Source organism: Scyliorhinus canicula, chromosome 15 (assembly GCF_902713615.1).
Source record: "Scyliorhinus canicula chromosome 15, sScyCan1.1, whole genome shotgun sequence".
Taxonomy (NCBI): domain Eukaryota; kingdom Metazoa; phylum Chordata; class Chondrichthyes; order Carcharhiniformes; family Scyliorhinidae; genus Scyliorhinus; species Scyliorhinus canicula.
Window position 1 is genome coordinate 28,199,066 of NC_052160.1, and position 20,507 is coordinate 28,219,572.

Genomic DNA, 20,507 nt, shown 5'->3' on the forward strand with positions numbered 1-20,507 from the left:
TTGTCCTCTAGCACCTTCAAACTGGGGAAGCTTCCGTCTATGAACAGATCTCCCATCCTTCTGAAGCCTGCCCTCTGCCAGCTCTGGAACCCACCATCCATCCTACCTGGGACAAACCTGTGGTTGTTGTATATCGGGGTCCAGACCGACACTCCCTCCAGCTTCTTGTCCCTCCTCCATTGTCCCCAGATCTGCAGTGTCACCACCACCACCACCGGACTTGTGGAATAACGGGTCAGCGAGAACGGCAAAGGAGCCGTTATCAAAGCTCCCAGACTAGTACCTCTACATGACGCCGCCTCCAGCAGCTCCCACGCCGCCCCACCCCCCACATTTCCTAATCATAGTTATATTGGCCACCCAGTAGTAGTTGCGAAAGTTCGGCAGTTTAGCATAATACAGATGTTTATCAGGGGTTCCATCAGTACTCTTGGAAGGTCAAAAGGGTTCCATGGCTGCAAACGTTTGGGAAACCTGGGTCTGGATTCTCCATTGGTGGGATCCTCCATTTCGCCAGCAGTGCACTCGCCCGTGAATTCCCCGACAGCATGGGGGTGACCACAATGGGAAACCTCATAGGCTGGCTGCCAGGACGCAGGTTCCCGCTGCTGGCGGGGGCACGTCGCACTGGAAAACGGGTGCGGCAGAACAGAGAATCCCACCGCCTGTCTGAGAATTAGAGGGGGGGGAGAGTTGGAGAGGTTTAGGCTGAGGATTCCAGAGTCTAGGACCCACCTAAAAAGTTGAAGACACAGCTACAAAAGGTGGAGCCATTAAAATCCAGGATATGAGAGAGGCAGGTATTGGAGGAATGCAGAGATTTAGAGGTTCGTAAGGCTGGAGGAGGTAAGGCAGGGTGAGGCCTTGGAGACATTTTTAAAAATGAGAAGCTGGACTAATTTTAGAAGAATGTCAAGACCTTAGAGAGGGTACAGGGATGATACTAGAATCATACCAGAGATGAAAGACTTCCGTTACATGGAGACATTAAGAGCAGAGATTACCAAACTGAGGGTTTTGATCCCCAATAGGGCCACAAAGCTGTACGGCAGCACTGGCAATGAGTGAAGACTCAGATCCGACAGTCCTGGATTGGCAGCAATATCCCTTTAAATGTGCATACTTTTCTTTGTCTGTGGGCATGACCTAATGCAATGAGCTCTGAAGTCCAATTTCTGACACCAACAGAGCCTTTTAAATGTGCTGCTTGAACCCACATCCCACTCAACAACTTCACCTGCCACTCCTCCGACAATATTCACTCTGGGTCATACCACGTATGTGAAACATTAAATCGGGTTACAGCAGAAAAAACATTTGGGAAGCACTGGACTAAGAGTTGTTTGTTTTAAAGGTTAAGGGAGAAACCACAAAGGATTTGATACAATAAATAAGGAGAAATGTTCCAGTGGGAGGAGGGAAGGCAACCAAATGACACAGATTTAAGGTGCTTGGCAAAAGAAAGAGGCAACTGCAGAAACAAATATACACAGCAAGTTATAATTCGCACTGCCTGAAAGGTTCGTGAAAGGAGGATTCAGTAATAGTTTTTAAAAAGAAAATTGGATAAATACCTGAAATCAAAACAAAATGTTGGACTATAGAGGAACAGTAAGGAAGGAGCCCTAATTAGATAGCTTTCAAAGAGCTAGCACACAAATGATGGCCCAAATGGTTTCCTGTGCTGTCTTTTCTTGTTCATTCACAGGGCAAGAGTATCAATGGCAATGCCAGTATTTACTGCCCATCCCTACCTGCCTTCCAGAAGTTTGTGACTCACCTCCTCAATTACAATTGGGTGGCTTGCTGGTCAGAGAGTAATTAAGAATCAGCTACTAATTTGTTGGTTTGGATTCACATTTAGGCCACAGTAGGTAAGGACAGATTTCCACCCCTAAAGAATACCAGTGAATTCATGGTGCTGAGGACCCGGGTTTGATCTCCAACCGGGTCACTGTCCATATGGAGTTTGCACCTTCTCCACGGTGACTTTCAAGGACAGAGGATATTACTTTGATGTGTCGCAGGATGCAAATGGGTTTGTCAAGAAGCACGGACTGGGGGTGAATTAAAATGTTTGAGGACTATGAAGTTTGCTGTTTGTTCATTGCTAAATTAATCTGTATTTATATTTTTTGTCGGATATTTTTGTAAAGTGGCTTGGGGTTGTGACTGGGCTTGTTGGGTGATTTTTTTGGGCAAAGTTGGGGTTTGTATATTGCACTGTTGGAGTTTGTTTAGGGGAAGAGATGATCGGGTGTTTAATTTTCCTCTATTGTTCTATACTAAATCTTGGTTTGGGCGGTGGGCTCATCATTGATATGCTATTTAGTTGACTTTGATTTCCTTTTTGATATATTTTTATTAAAGTTTTTACTTTTTATATATACGGAGAGTGGTGGAGTCAGTCATTAGGGACATTTAAACGACTCTTGGACAGGCACATAGCAGTAAATTGAAGGGTGTAGGTTAGGTTGATCTGAGATTAGGATAAGTGGTCGGCACAACATCATGGGCTGAAGGGCTTGTACAGTGCTGAACTGTTCTATGCTTTATACCCTGGTACCTGATAATGCAAAATTAATCTACATGGTGATGTTTCATGGGGGTTTCTGCACCTCACTATAAATAGTTCATAATCAGCAGCATAATTTAAAAAAAAAAAAATATTGCTTATGTAGAACGGCAGCCACAGAAACAATTTGGGGGATTATTAAAATACAAGATGAGACAGGATTCAGAAATTCAATGGGGTAGACAAGAAAGGGACCACCTGTGTTGGAATTCCCTCCACCAGCAATAACTCAACTCACAAATTGTCCTGCAGGCCCAGGACCTAGGAACTGTGCTGTCATAAGGTAGATTTTTTGAGAGATAGGCTTTTCAGCCCATTTTAGTTAATCTATCAAAAGATACCTGACAGTACCCTTCTTTTAGAAATTAATTGTTCACAATATTTCATTGAACCACCCAGTCATTTATTGCACACACTGGTTACTGAGCCTGTAAAGATTTACCCAATATTGATCCTAAATTGATCTTATATTGGATTCATTCCATTTCACCATCTTCTATTCAACTTTACTACTCGAGCGTGGATGGTAATTACACACTTTTATTTTACAGTAATGCTGCATCATAATCATGTGGTCAGTACATTAAGGTTTACAAGGGCCCTAGCTCTGCCCCCACAGCAATATCAGGCCCCGTTTAGTGCGCTACTCCCATAGCAGATGAACAATATTTGGTTTTCAGGTACAATCCAACAAAAAGCATTAGCTGGAGGTTGCATTAGTTCTGTCCAATAAAGGTTTGGAGTGCAAGGAGTTCAGGAAACACTGATTGATTGTAGGTAGAGCAAGATTTCATGGGAGCAGACATCTCGGGTTCAAATTGGTAGAGCTGGGCTATAAACTAGTGAAATATTAACATTACCTCAAGAATCTGCAGATTAAAACACTAGTTCATGATTCTTGCCCACATATAACTGCTATAAAAACTAGGTCCAGTAGCTATAATGCACAGAAGAGCCAAATGGCGACTCTTGACTTCTTACAACCTTGGAGACTAGTTTAAGCAGTTCTCAGGTTACACAAGGTCTACACAGGTAGAACCATAAAATTTTGTTTTTGAGATAGTGGCAACCAAATGGCAAAAGGGGAGACCATTGAGCCATGCATTCAGATGGCCAAAGTTACATTCTTAAGTGTTAATTAAGCTTCATTTCTTAGACAGCAACATGCGTTTCAATGATCTGCCTCAAGTACCCTTAAGATGTTAAAATGTGGAAATTTTGATCAGCTTGATATACTCTGAATGTACCTCCTGGGGGAGTTGACGAGCAGAGCCATCTGTGATCCGATCGAAGATTTTCTGTACTGCGCGGATTCTGACCAGAAATACAGGGCGCACGGTGGTGGCTAATGATAGCAACAAATGGCATGCTGAGAGCAACAGTTTCTCTGGCACCTGCAGGGAGAATTCAGTTAGTTACACAAGGATTTCCAGCTCACCACAAGATTCAACATGGCAATTGTAGAGTTAGAATTTACATCGCAAAACACTGCATCACACAGGCCACCATCAGAAAGGCATAAATTCAAAGTAGGAACAGGTTTGAATAAAAAAAGCTTGTAGGTGCAAAATCAGGTACCCCCAGGGACTCCTACACTTGTTGTGCACCAGAATACATGGATGCACTAAATTCCATTGTAAATACTGACCCACAACATCATGATGCTTTGAACATTATACCAACATTGTTCACAATTTACATTGATGATTTGGAGTTGGGGACCAAGGGCAATGTGTCCAAGTTTGCAGATGACACTAAGGTGAGTGGTAAAGCGAAAAGTGCAGAGGATACTGGAAGTCTGCAGAGGGATTTGGATAGGTTAAGTGAATGGGCTCGGGTCTGGCAGATGGAATACAATGTTGACAAATGTGAGGTTATCCATTTTGGTAGGAATAACAGCAAACGGGATTATTATTTAAACGATAAAATATTAAAGCATATCGCTGTTCAGAGAGACTTGGGTGTGCTGGTACATGAGTCACAGAAGGTTGGTTTACAAGTGCAACAGGTGATTAAGAAGGCAAATGGAATTTTGTCCTTCATTGCTAGAGGGATGGAGTTTAAGACTAGGGAGGTTATGTTGCAATTGTATACGGTGTTAGTGCGGCCACACCTGGAGTATTGTGTTCAGTTTTGGTCTCCTTACTTGAGAAAGGACGTACTGGCGCTGGAGGGTGTGCAGAGGAGATTCACTAGGTTAATCCCAGAGCTGAAGGGGTTGGATTATGAGGAGAGGTTGAGTAGACTGGGACTGTACTCGCTGGAATTTAGAAGGATGAGGGGGGATCTTATAGAAACATTTAAAATTATGAAGGGAATAGATAGGATAGATGCGGGCAGGTTGTTTCCACTGGCGGGTGACAGCAGAACTAGGGGGCATAGCCTCAAAATAAGGGGAAGTAGATTTAGGACTGAGTTTAGGAGGAACTTCTTCACCCAAAGGGTTGTGAATCTATGGAATTCCTTGCCCAGTGAAGTAGTTGAGGCTCCTTCATTACATGTTTTTAAGGTAAAGATAGATAGTTTTTTGAAGAATAAAGGGATTAAGGGTTATGGTGTTCGGGCCGGAAAGTGGAGCTGAGTCCACAAAAGATCAGCCATGATCTAATTGAATGGCGGAGCAGGCTCGAGGGGCCAGATGGCCTACTCCTGCTCCTAGTTCTTATGTTCTTAAGCAGAAATTAAGCATGCCCCACCATTAATAATAAAGCTGAGAAATGGAGAAAGTTTTGTACTCAGATGTTAAACTAGCTATCAACCAGGTCGATGAGCAAATTCAAAACATTGACAACGTCTACAGGAGCTGCAGAATTCACTAGTTTCACAATAGACTGAGGCCATGTGATTCCCCAACATTTCATAAGATGTGTAGGTGTTTGCAGAGCAGCCTGATGCTCAGAACACATTGGAAGGTTAGCTAGTGATATTCCAGTGTCTAATCTTCCATACAGCATGCAGGAGCCAGGAGACACAAAAATAGGCTGCCTGCATCCAAACAGAGCAGGTATTCAGCCAGGTGGGAAATGGCATGTTTCTAAAAATTAATAGACTAATGGGGATAGTAGTAATATGGCTATGGAATAGGTTGAGTGATAGGAAACAGTAGTGATTTATAGATGTTATTTGTCCTGGAAGGAGGTTTGTAGTGCAGTTACTCACGGAGGTCAGTGTTGGGGCCTTTGCTTTACCTGATATGTAATAATGATCTAGACCTTGGTGTATAGGGTGTATTTTCAAAGATTGTGGATGATACAAAATTTGGAAGCATTGTGAACTATGAGGAGGATAATGTTGAACTTCAAAGAGTCAGAGACAAGTTGGTGGAATGCCAATGCAGAGAAACGTGAAATGATTCATTTCACCAAGAAGAACATGGAAAGACAGTATAAAATAAATGCTATAATTCTAAAGGGGGTGTAGGAGCAGAGGGACCTGGGTGTATATACGCATAAATTACTGAAGGTGGCAGAACAGATTGAGAGAGCAGTTAATAAAGCATATGGAATTCTGGTTTTAAGAGGCACAGTTCGCACACCTAAAAAGTTTAAGGGCAGAGGTGATTTTCATGCAAGAGACACACTTGCAGGTGAAGGATTAGATGCAGCTGAGGAAGGGGTGGGTGGGGCAAATATTCCACTCGGGGTTTAATCCGAAGTTGAGTGGGGTGGCGATCTTGTTGAGCAGGAAAACAGGGTTTGTGGTGGCGAGGGAGGAGCAGGACCCAGGGGGTAGGTTTGTGGTAGTGAGTGCGATGTTAGCGGGAGCGCCGGTATGCTGGTGAATGTGTACGTGTCCAATTGACACACTGTCAAGTTTGTGAGGAAGCTGTTAAGAGCAATTCCGGACCTGGACTCTCACCAATTGACTCCGAAAGCTAGTGATTCGAAACAAATCTGTTGGGACTTTAACCTGGTGTTGTAAGACTTCTTACTGTGCTCACCCCAGTCCAACACTGGTATCTCTACATCAATTGATTATGGTCAGGGATTTTAATTGTGTAATGGAGCCTAGGACGGACAAGTCGAGTTCCAAGTCAAGGAGGAAGTCAGAAATGGCAAGAGAGTTGGGGCATTTTATGGAGCAGATGGGGATGGTTGACCCGTGGAGATTTGGGCACCCAGGGTAGGAGAAGTACCCCTTCTTCTCGCATGTTGACCGGGCGTATTCCCGTATTGACATTTTTGTGCTGGGCAAGGCGGTCTCGTCATGAGTGGTGGGGGCAGAACATGCAGGGATCATGATCTCGGACTACATGCCGCATTTCTTGGATATTAGGCCTAGGTCGGGGCGGGTGCAGAGGCCAGGGTGGAGGTTGAATTTGGCGCTGTTGGTGGATAAGGAGTTCTGCAGTAAAGTGGTAGCAGGGTCGGTCTCAGCGGCCATATGTTGGCAGGCTTTGAAGGCAGTGGTTCGGGAGGGGGAAGGCAGCCCAGTGATGTTTTATAAGCAATTTGTGGCACAGTTGGCCCCCCCATCTTCTGAGTATATTCAATGAAGCGATGGAGAGGGGGGAGTTACTGACTGCGTCCATGTCACTGATCCCAAAGAAAGGGAAGAACCTGCTGGAGTGTGGATCCTAAGGACCCATCTTGTTGCTGAACATGGGCGTAAAAGTCTTGGCCAAGCTGTTGGCAAGACGGTTGGAGGGGTGTGTACCGGAGGTGGTCTCTAAGGATCAGACGGAGTCCATGAAGGGGAGGCAGCTCTCCCTGTAATATAAAGAGGTTGTTAAACACGATGACCTCTGTGGAGAGGTGGGAGCCGGAGGTGATCATGTCAATGGATGCAGAGAAGGCCTTTGACTGAGTAGAGTGGCAGTACCTGGTCGAAATCCTTGGGAGCTTTGCGTTTGGGCCAAAATTTGTGGTGTGCGAGCAGCTAATGTACACTACTCCCATGGCTGGCGTGAAGAAAAATTAGATGAATTTCGGTTATTTTGGGTTGCATAATGAAATGAAAATGAATATCGCTTATTGTCACAAGTAGGCTTCAAATGAAGTTACTGTGAAAAGCCCCTAGTCGCCACATTCCGGCACCTGTTCGGGGAGGCTGGTACGGGAAGGGTTTCTGCTTTCGCAGAGGGTGAATTTGGGGGCCCTGCCATTTAATGTGGCGGGTGTCAGATTTGGGGATTCAGGTTGTCACATGACTGGGCCACTATGTACAAGTGGAACCTGACGGGCTTGGTACAGGAGGTTGGATGCACTTAAATTTGGCAGGGAGGGTGCAGATGGTAAAAATGAATGTACTGCCAAGATTTCTGTTTATCTTTCAGTCCCTCCCAATCTTTCTCCCAAAAGGCCTTTTTTCAGAGGGTGGACAAGTTGACAAGTTTGTTTGGGCGGGCAGGATGCCGAGGGTAGGGCAGCACAGTGGGTTAGCACTGCGGCCTCAGGGCACTGAGGTCCCAGGTTCGATCCCAGCTCTGGGTAACTGTCCGTATGGACTTTGCACATTCTCCCAGCGTTTGCGTGGGTTTCGCCCCCACAACCCAAAAATTGTGCAAGCTAGGTGGATTGGCCACGCTAAATTGCCCCTTAATTGGAAGAAAATAATTGGCTACTCTAAATTTTTTTTATTTTTTTTTTAAAGGATGCCAAGGGTTAATAAGGCCTCGTTGCAAAGGCGGAGGCAAGATGGGGGGCTGGCACTCTCGAATTTATGCAGAAAAATGCAACATTGCGTGGGGCACGGGTTGGAGTGGGTCCCGGGAGGATGTATCGAAAGATGAAGAGGAAGAGGAAGAAGAAAGCGTCCTTAGTGAAGGGGGTTAAGCGGTAGTGGGATTCGTGGATGGAGATGGTGGGGAATTTGGAGTGAAGTAATGCACTGGGTCAACTCAACCTCCTCCTGCGCAGATGAGCCGTATACAGTTCAAGGTTGTATATAGGGTTCATATGACTCGGACCCGGATGAGTGGGTTCTGCCTGGGAGTGGTGGACGCATGTGAGAAGTGTGGGAGGGGTTCAGCAAAGCATTCCCACATATTTTGGGAGGGTGCAAAATTGGACAGCTTTTGGGGGGTGGCGTTCGAGAGTTTGTTAGGGATTGTGGGGGTGAGGTTGATGCCGGTCCACATGGTGGCAATCTTTTGGGTTGCAGAGGGGCCGGGTGTGCAGGAGAGAAAGGGGGCCGATGTTGTGGCCTTCGCCTCTGATTGCCTGGCGACGTATTCTCTTAAATTGGAGATCGGCAGCTGGTGCTATGCGGATAGTTTTGGAGAATGTTTGGAATAAAATATATTTAAAAAATAGAGGCATCGGGTACAAGGGCAAGGAAGGTGTGACCAATTGTGTAAGTCACGAGCTCAGCATCAGCTAGTGCCCCAGTTCTGGGTGCTGCACTTCAGCAAGGCTATGGAGGTATTAGTGAAGGTGCATAAAATAGTCAGAAGAATGGTTCCAGGGATGAGGAACTTCAGTTATGGAACTGGATTGGCGAAGTTAGGACTGCTTTTCTTGAAGAGAAGGTTCGGAGGCGATTTGATAGAGGCATTCAAAATCACAAGGAGTCTGGACGGGGTAGAGGGAGAAGCTGTTCCCACTAGTGGAAGGATCGAAAGCCAGAGGCCACAGATTTAAAGTAATTAGTAAAAGTAACAAGGGTGACGTGAAGAGAAACATTTTTACACAGTGAGTGATTACGGTTTGGAATGCACAGTCTGTGTGTGTGAAGGAGGTAGGATCGATTGAAGCATTCAAGAGGGAACTAGGCTCTTATCTGAAAAGGAAGATGTGTAGGTTTATGGAAGGCGGCAGGAGAATGACACTAGGTGAGCTGTTTATTCAGAGAGCTGGTGCAGACATGGGCCAAATGGCCTCCTTCTGCGCCATAACAATTCTGCGATTCTGTAAGCTATCATTTTCATTTCTCAACGATGATGTCAACGTACCTTTGAGTTGATGAGGGGAGCAGTGGCCTCCATGGTAGTGGAAATGAGAGTGACAAACTGCTCGGGATTTTGACGTTGAACTTCACTATAAAACTGAGCGAGCCAATGAGAGTAAGCCTGCAGTGCTGCCAGGGACTGAGCATGACTGAAACACAAGATTTTTTAAAACGTCAAACAGAATATTTACTAAGCTTATGCAAGCTGGATAGTAATTGGTTTGACCTGACCAGGTACTTTGTAAAGTCAAACATTCTCAAACTCAGGATGGACTGCTCTTTCAGAGGGCTGTTTAGGGTACATTGGGCTGAACGGTCTCCCTCCTGTGCTGTCTCTATGATTCGACAACTGCAACCTATTTCAGCCCGAGATCCTGACCCAAAAGGGAGTCCCAGGGTGATGCTGGCTCATGGAACTGAACCTTTCCAAGCTTAAAAATTCTGCCCTACTCTCTCTCCCAGACTACCCAGTATCACCCCACTAATTCCCTGTCTGAGGAATCCTGCAGCCCAGCCTCTTACCATTGTGCTTCATAACCAGATAGAGTGAGTAAACCCAGCTTGGGGGAAAGGCTCTCCAATTTTTTTCCCCATGTGTGGACATCCCTGACTTTAGCTTCCTGTTAGAGGCTGTGAAATGACCAGTTGGCATGTCCCCAGCATTCCCCAGTTCCAATACCAATATTGCTACATGAAAGCAAAATACTGTAGATGTCGAAAGCTTTTCAAAAAACCAGAAAAAAGCTGCAAATATTCAGTAGCTTGGGATGTCATACGGTTGTGAATGGCGTTATATGAAAGAAAGTCTTTTTCTTTCTAACTTACACCTTAAATAATTCATATCAATTAGGAGAGAAACCTGTAGCATCCTTCAGCCATTTATTGCATTCCCTAGGTGGTTGAATGCATGCACGCTTTGGTTAGACATTCTCTTGTAGGTGAGCTCCCTCACAGTAGAAATGAACTAAGTTGATCCACGGCAATATCCAAACAGTGTCCAAATGTTTTTCACCTTGCATTTGGTCCAACTTAAAGTTGAGTTTGCCCCCTTTGTTTCTCAAGATTGATAAACCTGCTTACACTGGGGATGGTGCTCTTTGAAAAGTAGACAAGTGATTGGCTAATCAGGCCCAAATATAGAATTCTATGCAAGTCATAATCACGTATTGGACAACCATTTTACATTTTTATTCTTATCACAATTATGAGAGTTGTAGGTACAAGAGCTGGTGAGTGCTGCATTTTGCCTTCCTTCTCTCTAGTTATACAACCTCACTTCTGATCAATTAGGCACACTCACTACAATAGGTATGGGACAGTGAGTGGTGACAGACACCTTATATCAGTTCCTTTCTGTTTTTAATGTGCCAGAGCTGTCCAAAGCAAGAGTGTCCCATTTCATCTAGTCTCAATATCATGAACAAAACAGATTTGATGCATAGAATCAACACTGTACTCACACATCAATCAGGTCTGGCTTCAGCACCGATGGCACTGCTGTTTCCATATCATACAGCTTTATCTGGGATCCATACAGTGTCACTTCAACTAGCCTACGACACAACAACACATACGTATCAGAAGCAAATCAACAGGACTACAATCAGAAAACATGCACACAAATCTTCCAGAAAGGGCTCTAAACGAGAGTAGATTATAAGCAACCTTTGGGTGATTCGCAAGTCCCTGAATATAAACTAGACTTGCATTCCTTGGAATTTTCAAATTAAAGGGATTTGATTTGAGGTTTTTGAAATTAATTGATAAGGTAGACAAAGAGAAACATTTCCGCTGGTGGGAGAAGTCCAGGACAAGGGAACACAGTCTTAAAAAGAGAACGAGGCAATTCAGAAGTTAGGAAACAATTATTCACACAAAGGGAAAAAGTATGGCACTTTCCCCATAAATAACCAGTAGATACTAGCTCAATTAATTATTTTAAATCAGGAATTGATACGATAAACAGAAGTTTATAGAGCCACGACAAGTGCATGGAGTCAAGATACAGATCTAACTCAACAGTGGCTCAAAGGACTGAATGGCCTCCTCCTATTCTTGGGGCAACATGGAGATTGCAGGTAACAGCTTCAAGAGCAAAGCAATCCTGGAGGAGGTTTGGGAGAGTATTGTGGAGAGAGTCCAGTATCTGAATCCAGTGAACATTCTTCACAAATCAGATGGTAATGGCCACTTTTGGCTTCAATGGGCAGCCATATACATACACACTGATTGGAAAGAGAGCAAGGACCGTGGTAGATATTTCCTCCCTTACCTGATGGAAGCTGAAAACAACTAGTGCCCTGATTCAAATCTGCCATCAGGGCAGATTGGGCATCATCTCAGCATCTTCTGGTGTCTATGGGTTACCCCACTGCTTTGACCTATTAAGCACAGAGGCTTCTCAAAAGCAAGCTCAGACATTAACATAAACTGCACATCTATAGTACTCTGCACAGAGTGGATAATTCAACAGTGAAAATGAACTTTAGATTGACCTTGGGACTGTAACCACATAGATTAACCACTCAGACAATAGGGCAGCATGATGGCACAGTAGTTAGCACTGCTGCCGACAGAGCTGAGGTCCCAAGTTCGATCCTGGAACCAGGTCACTGTCTATGTGGAGTTTGCACATTCTCCCAATATCTGCGTGGGTCTCACCCCCACAACCCAAAGATGAGTGGGATAGGTGGACTGGCCACGCTAAATTGCCCCTTAATTGGAAAAAAATACTTGGGTACTCTAAATTATTATTTTTTTTAAATTAAAACACTGGGACTATTGAGACACGAAAGTAGGAAATTTAAACTCACCCCAACACAAACGATTCTATTGTCAAACAGAATTTTAAGAAGAAAAAGAAACATTTCCCCCACCCCACCCCACCAAAAAAACCTAGGATCAGCTGCATTGAATCACCATGTTAGTGAGTTAAAAGAATGAGGCCTTACCTTTCCACCACTCTGAGTGCATCATTAAACCTGGCTGCAAACACATCGCCGATAAAATACTCAGCAAGACGGCCACTAGTCTGAAGCAGTGAGCCGAGGTCACGTAAAGAACAATGCAAACGCCGACAGTCATTTTCTGCTGTAATATTTAATCTGTGAACTGAAGAACACAATTCATCAGCATGTAATGAAAGCTGAGGCATACCTACGTTAGGATCCCAGACAAGAACCCAACTATTTGCAATTTGTAATACTGATAGGAAAGGATACTTCACCACAGGAGTGATAACACTGAATCAATAAAATTAGCAAGTAACTGCTTTAGTTAACAGTTAAAACAGTTCTTAACTGAAAGGAAAAACGTTAACTTACTCCTTACACCTGCAACTATATGTATTCCAATCAAGCAACCAATATAGTTCAAGGTCCACTTATAAATAAAGCTAACAATCAGGTTTACTTGCTTTTTTGTATGCAGAGACCTTGGAGAGAACGGTTCAGGAGCCAGCTGAAGCCCTGTCTGTCAGATTAAAATCGTATGGTAACTGAAAACTACAGGTAGACCTGGCTGCACCCCTTAATTACATCATAAGGCATTCTTCAGTCTCCTCCCACTAAGATGTCCCATGAAACTGCTTTTCCAGGACTATGCACTGTCCCTCAAATTATCAACACCCCAATAATCCGATTAAAATCAATTATTACCTCACTTTTACACTCCTTAATCATAGCTTTAGCAGACATACTGCCTGTATGTTTCTTAAATCAGGGTTTTTAATAACATTACAGTAACCGATATATAGTATATTACAATTTTTTATCACACCCACAGTGCAAACATTTAAAGTAATGGAGACAAAGCAACAGGAGAGGCTATTTAGCCCCTCAAGCCTGTCCTGCCATTCAGTATGATCATGACTGATCTGCAACCTAACTCCTTATAGCCCACCTTTGTCTAATATTCCTTAATATCAGTAGAATACCATTAATACCAAAAATCCATCAATTTCAGATTTTAAATTTCCAACTGAACTATTATCAATTGCTTTTTGCACAAGAGCATCCCAAACTTAGAAAGCAGAATTCGTTTTTCATTCTCCCATCTCTGTTCCCCATAGTAGCTTGAAAACTTCCATCAACCACTCCTTAACTTTCTAAATTCTAGGAAATACAGCCTGACCTTATATAATCCCTGCTCGTAATTTAACCCTTAGAATCCAGATATTGGAATACATCTACACCACCTTCCCTCCAAGTTCATCTTTCCTCTGGTGTGGTGCCCAGAACTGCTCACAGTACTCCAGGTGTGATCTAACTAGGTCTATATTGCTGATGGATGAATTCTACTCATCTGAATAAACGGCCAGCATTCCATTGGCCTTTTTGATTATTTTCGATACCTGTTCTTGACATTTTAATGATCTATGTACCTGGACCAACAACTCTCTTTGGACCTCTGCTAGTTCTAGTTTTTCACCATTTAGAAAGCATCCCCTTCTATACTTTGTATATTCAAATCGGATAAAGTCATTTGACTACATTGAAATGCATTTGCCTTAGTTTTGCCCAATCATTTAATCTATCAAATACTTATTTCTAATGCTAATCTTCCATTTGCGCTGCCTTCAAGGCCACCTATCTTTGTCTCGCTGGCAAATTTGATATGGAGCTGTCACATCATCATAAGTTATTAAAAACTTCCAAACATATTTGGAAGTCCACCACAGATGTTTGTGGAAGAAAAGTTATAGCCTGCCAATTAAGTGTACTTTTCCATTATCCCTACTCCGTCTCTTGCTGTTCAGCTAAGTTCCTAATGAGGTAAATAACTTGCCTTCAATTCTATATGCTGCAACTTTAGCCGACGGTCTCTTGCTAGGGACTTTTTTTAAGTGGTGACAAGAGGGCTAATGAGGGCAGTACAGTGGATGTGGCCTACATGGATCTTTGAAAGGCTTTTGTTAAGGTCCCACATGGAAGGCTGGTCAAAAAAGTAAAGTCATTGGAATCAAGGGAGAGCAGCAAATTGGATCCCAAACTGGTTTAGTGGCAGGAAGCAACGGGTAACAGTTGATGGATGTTATTGCAACTGGAAGATGGTTAGCAGTGGGGTTCTGTAGGGCTCAGTACTTGGCTTTTTGTGGATTACATTAATGATTTGGATTTAAATGTAGAGGATAAATTAAAGACGTTTAAAGAAGATACAAAAATTGGCTGAATGGCTGACAGTCAAGAAGAAAGCTTTAGACTGCAGGAAGATATGTTCTGTTTAAGTTGGGTAGAAAAGTGGAAAATTGAATTAAATTTGGAGAATTGGGAGAGAATGCATTTAGGGAAGTGGAACAAGGCAAAGAAATACACAATAAATGGAGGAAATAGAGTAGGACGGATGAAGAGGGATCTTGGAGGCATGTCCACAGATCTTTTAAAATAGCGGGACATTAAGAAGCATAATAAAATTTACAGTGCAGGCAGCATGGTGGCGCAGTGGGTTAGCACTGCGGTCTCACGGCGCCGAGGTCCCAGGTTCGATCCCGGCTCTGGGTCACTGCCCGTGTGGAGTTTGCACATTCTCCCTGTGTTTGCGTGTGTTTCACCCCCACAGCCCAAAAATGTGCATGTGGATTGGCCATGCTAATTGCACCTTAATTGGAAAAAAATGAATTGGGTACTCTAAATTCATAAAAATTAAATAAATAAATAAAATTTACTTTGCAGGAGGCCATTCGGCCCATCGGGTCTGCACCGGCCCTTGGAAAGAGCACCCTACGCCTCCACCCTGTCCCCGTAACCCCACCTAACCTTTCGGAAACTAAGCGGCGATTTAGCATGGCCAATTCACCTAACCTGCACATCTTTGGACAGTGGGAGGAAACTAGAGCACCCGGAGGAACCCACGCAGACTCGGGATGAAAGTGCAAACTCCAGACTCGCAGTGACCCAGGGGCCTGGACCTGGACCAAACCCGGGATCCTCGGCCCCGCGAGGCAAATTGGATTGAAGTAGAAAATGTAGCACTGCTATTCAAGTGAGGAGGGAGGGAAAAACAGGGAAATGCAGACCAATCAGTTTAATATTAGTCATTGGGAAAAATGCTGAAAGCCTTCGTTAAGGAAGTGGTATTTGGAAATTTAAATTGATTGGATTAGGCAGATTCAACGTGCTTTTAAAGGGGAATCATGTTTCACAAATCTATTTCAGGTGTTTGAAAATGTAACTGGAGAGGTGATAAAGGGGAAACAAGTGATTGGATTCTCAAATGTATACATTAAGGTGCCACATGAAAGGTTGTTGTACAAAGTAAGGGCTCATGAGACTGGGAGTAATATATTAATATGCATAGAGGAGTGGTTAAAAAACAATCGCAATAAACAGGTCACTGGTCAATTGTTAATAATGAGGCACAGCAAGAATCAATTTTGGGCCTCAGCTATTTACTATCTATATTAATGATTTAGAAGTGACCAAGTGTAATGTATCCAAGTTCACTGATTATATAAAATTAGCTGGGAAAGTGTTAGGGCATAAAGAGTGTCTGAAAAGAAAAAGTACAAAGGACCTATACGTGCTGGAGCTTAGAAGGATGAAATGTGATCTGGATTTTTTGATAGGACCTTACAGGGTAGATGCTGAATCTATTTTTCTTGGCTGGTGAGTTCAGAACTAGAAGACAAAGTCTCAGGATAAGCGATCGGCCATTTAAGACTGAGATGAGGTCACTGCTCGTGTGGATTTGCACATTCTCCCAGTGTCTGCGTGGATCCCACCCACACAATCCAAAAGATGTGCAGGGTAGGTGAATTGACCACGCTAAATTGCCCCTTAATTGGAAAATAAAAGAATTGGAAACTTTTAAAAATTTATTTTTAAAAAAGGATTAGGTGATGAAAATTCATTATAACGGACTGGTAAGGGCGGCACGGTGGCTCAGTGGTTAGCACTGCTGCCTCACGGCGCCGAGGTCCCAGGTTCGATCCCGGCTCTGGTTCACTGTCCGTGTGGAGTTTGCACATTCTCCCCGTGTCTGCGTGGGTTTCGCCCCCACAACCCAAAGATGTGCAGGGTACGTGGATTGGCTGCGCTAAATTGCCCCTGAATTGAAAAAATAAATGAATTGGGTACTCTAAATTTATAAAAAAAAAAAAAAAAAAAAACAACGGACTGGTAACGGTTATGGGTTGATTATAAAACATGACTCCAGTGAGTTCACTTTCCTAACTGAAGGCGTAAAAAGATGTGTTTAATTGAGAGAGAATACATGTGATCGTAAGGTTGAAAATTGGTAAGAATTGGGAAATATTGCTCAGCACCAGAAACAAGATTCACATTACGTGAACAAAACATTAATAATTTTTATACAGAAAAAATACTTGTGTTATGGGAGCAGTTAGAATTTTTCTAACATGGGAAAAGGTCGAAAACCTCTGCTTTATGTAACACACTTCAGTACCCTTCCTCCCCCGTATAATCAGTGCTATGCTGTGACACTCTTCTCACCAATATAACTAGCATAGAAATCCAAAGTGTCTTAGCCTTTCTATCAGTAGAACCAGTGCAATATTAGAATAAGTTACTCCAAATATGTTTAGAGCTAAACTGCCAGAATTGGTTCAGGTTACGGACTTCGAAAGAGGAACTTTAACTCCAATTTAAAACAACACAGCTGTTACAGATTATCCTGTAAAGTTAGATACCTCAATATATTTGCAACGCCATATCCTGCAAGACCTGAGCTTATTGTAGCCAATGTCGCACATTGTTAGCTGTTAACAGGAGCCTAACTCCTTACCTTGTCCAGATGTTACGACAAATTGTTGCAACCCCAGGTACACTTCAAGATTATCCTGCAAGATGGGGAACTAGGAACAGAAAGAAAAAACAAGGAATGAAATCAGTTCTTACAATGACAAATTATAAACCACTCAAAATATTTAGTGCAAGTACTGACTGTCCTTTTCATTTACTGCAGAAACTGGATGGTTGGTCAGAGTGCATTAGACAACTATCAGTAGTTCAATTCCAACCAACATTACTGAAACATGAGTCTCCCAGAATGGTTAAAAAAGATTGTTCAACAGAGAGTGGACACTTTACTGAATCAGTCTAGGTCAGTGGTACTCAATTTGTGGTCCACAAGATTGCTGCAGGTGGCCAGTGGAAAAACTATTACATGTACCCTCGTATGTATCATAATCATGTTACATTATTATTCACAACGTAATTTGCTTCACAAACATCCTTGTGTAATTTAATCCGCAATGTATGTATGAGCGTGCATCATAAACTATCGGGGGTAGCCCATTGATATAAAATTTGGCTCCCACCAGCTGTAGGCTATGTGGAAAATGTTTAAAATGGCTTGTGAACATTACGGTCGACAAAATCTTTTGATGACAATCTATAGTCCGTATAAAGGAAAAGATTGGGAACTGCTGGTCTGGGCTGAGTGAAGCCCAGTGCAGGCTCATTTCATTTTCTGGTAGACAAAGGCTCACAGTCCAAATCTACATTTAGTGTGGGAAATTACAAATTGCTGAATTTCTGCATCAAGGGAGTGGCTGAGAAACATTGCAGGGTTTGGCTCTAATCCATGCTGAACATGTCCTGGGGGGTGTTTGATGCAGATAATAGTGCTGAAGTGCTGAACGCTCCTCAGTGCCATATAATCCTGCACTTGGTACCCTGAATGCACCCATGAAAATCGTACCTGAAATCACACCAGACTATGATTGTAGCTTCTCAGGCAGTACAGGAGCATTTACAATTGCTTGGATGAGTCAGAATATAAATTAAATCTATTTCTGCATCAGTAAAATACTACTTAATTCTGCGAATTAAGGAAGGCAAAATAATAAGGCTAAATTGCCCCTTAAGTGTCCAGGGATGTGCAGGTTAGGTTATCGGGTTAGGGGGGTAAGGAGAGGTGGTTGGGTGAGTGGATATGGATAGAGTGCTCATTTGAAGGGCCGGTACAGACTCAAAGGGCTGAATGGCCTCTTTCTGCACTGTAGGGATTCTATGAGTTTGCACACTCTCCCAGTGTCTGCATGGGTTTCACCTCCACAACTTAAAAAGATGTGCTAGGGTAGGTGAATTGGCCATGCTAAATTGTCCCTTAACCGGAAAAAAGAATTAGCTGCTCTAAATATATTTTAAAAACATTAAACAGCCTCTCGGGCATTAAGTGGCAGTGGGGAAGTTGTTGGGAACGAGAGCAGACTGATGACAAAATAAATCTTCTACCTAATACTGGATTGAAGTAATCCCATATTAATGTTCAGTAATTGTTACTTACGATTGTAGAAAACGCATGAGAAGGAAGGAGTTCCATCACTTTAGCCACAACTTCCAAGCTCTGTCGCAAATAGCGCTGCCATTCAGTCTGTTGCTGCAAGCAAAGAGATGCAAAGATGCCGAAACCTCCTTAGATACATTATGCAGTGGGCTCATTGTGGTTTGTGGGAGCTTTTGTGTATGGAATAGACTGCTATAATTCCTGCTTTGCAACAGTGACTACACTGTAAATGTGTTTGTTGGGCTAAAATCGCTTGGGGGAAGACAAAATCATGAAATGTGTTTATAATTGTAAGTACTTTTTCTTCCTTACTCAACTGAATGTCCTTATGTTGGAGTAAACAAAGGTTAGAGGAAGTCAATTGCAATAATGAATTATCAGACAGATCTTTTAGAACAGACAAGTTCAATGCTTCAATCATTTATGCAAAACTATTTTTGCTGGCTAGAAAATTACCCAACACATGACAAGTGCTGGAGCATGCTATAAACTCTAACGAGCTGAATCACGTGCTGTGCAATAATCTAATAATCTTTATTAGTGTCACAAGTAGGCTTACATTAACATTGCAATGAAGTTACTGTGAAAATCCCCTAATTGCCACACTACAGCGCCTGTTCAGGTTGACAGAGGGAGACTTCAGAACATCCAATTCACCTAACAAGCATGTCTTTCAGGACTTGTGGGAGGAAACCGGAGCGCCCGGTGGAAACCCACGCAGACACGGGGAGAACGTGCAGACTCCGCACAGACAGTGACCTAAGCCGGGAATCGGCCCTGGCACTGTGAAGCAACAGTGCTAACCATTGTGCTATCCTGCTGACCTTGCCTGGTCCTCATTATTGCCCTTTGAGGGCTGGACATTTGTCTTAAGACATCGCATATAATTGAGGCCTTGGTTGCTAACAAGAAACAGAGTAGGCATAAATGTGTTTTTCTCAGGTTGGCAGAATGCAAGGAGTGGATTGCCACCTTTTCACAATCTATCAATGATTTGGATGAAGGGACCAAATGCATGGTTGGTAAGTTTAATAACACAAAGATAGGTTTTAAAAGTAAATTGTTATGACAACACCAGGAATTTGCATTGGGATATAGATAGGTGGGAGGGAGTAGCAAGAAACATGGCAGATGGGAGTAAACTTGTTCAAATAAGTACAGTCCTTTCTAAAACTGAATTCTGTAAGTAAATGTCTGAAAATGTTTCACACAGCAGGGGCACAAAAAAGATGCATATCAACTGGGAAGATTTTGAAGGAAAGTGGCAGAAGATGTGCAATGGGAAGAGTCTAAGTGAATCAAGAGAGGCTGTATTCACTTCCTGCACATGTGCAGTTCTACTCAGTGCCAGTGTTTGCATTAAAACAAACAAGTTGGCTTGACACGGGCTGACAATAAAGTTCAAGTAACCTATTTTTAGGTTTGTGCAGTACTTAAAACAGTTGCAACATTCTGTATCTAGTCCGCCTATCAATTATCAACTGCTCCTTCTGCTAAACATGCTTCTGCTGATTCTGGAAATGAAGATCGTATTAAATTAGGAAATTGAGGTAAATTAGATTCTCAACTTCCAATGTGGAGAAGTGATTGTAACATTTAGTTTAAGGACACTTATTGGTAATATCATTTTAAGAAGTATTTTCGCTAAAATATTACAGAAATTGCCAAAGTGGGACTCAAATCATGACCTGGGGATTCAGAGTTACATTATCTATCAGATGAACTACCTGGGCTGTGTAGAAACTCCCTGCATAAAGCCTGAACCAAGAAGGAAGATCTCAATCAAAGGTCCCTTCCC

General features: G+C 42.9%; 1 protein-coding gene across 1 annotated transcript in view; it reads right to left on the bottom strand.

Moving 5' to 3' along the window:
* Nucleotides 1–20,507, bottom strand: part of xpo6 (exportin 6) — a 136,860-nt gene that overhangs the window by 19,282 nt on the left and 97,071 nt on the right. The window contains 6 exon segments of the mRNA XM_038820897.1: nt 3,823–3,969; nt 9,468–9,612; nt 10,924–11,016; nt 12,415–12,574; nt 17,204–17,273; nt 18,710–18,802. Coding sequence (XP_038676825.1) covers nt 3,823–3,969; nt 9,468–9,612; nt 10,924–11,016; nt 12,415–12,574; nt 17,204–17,273; nt 18,710–18,802 — 708 coding nt within the window.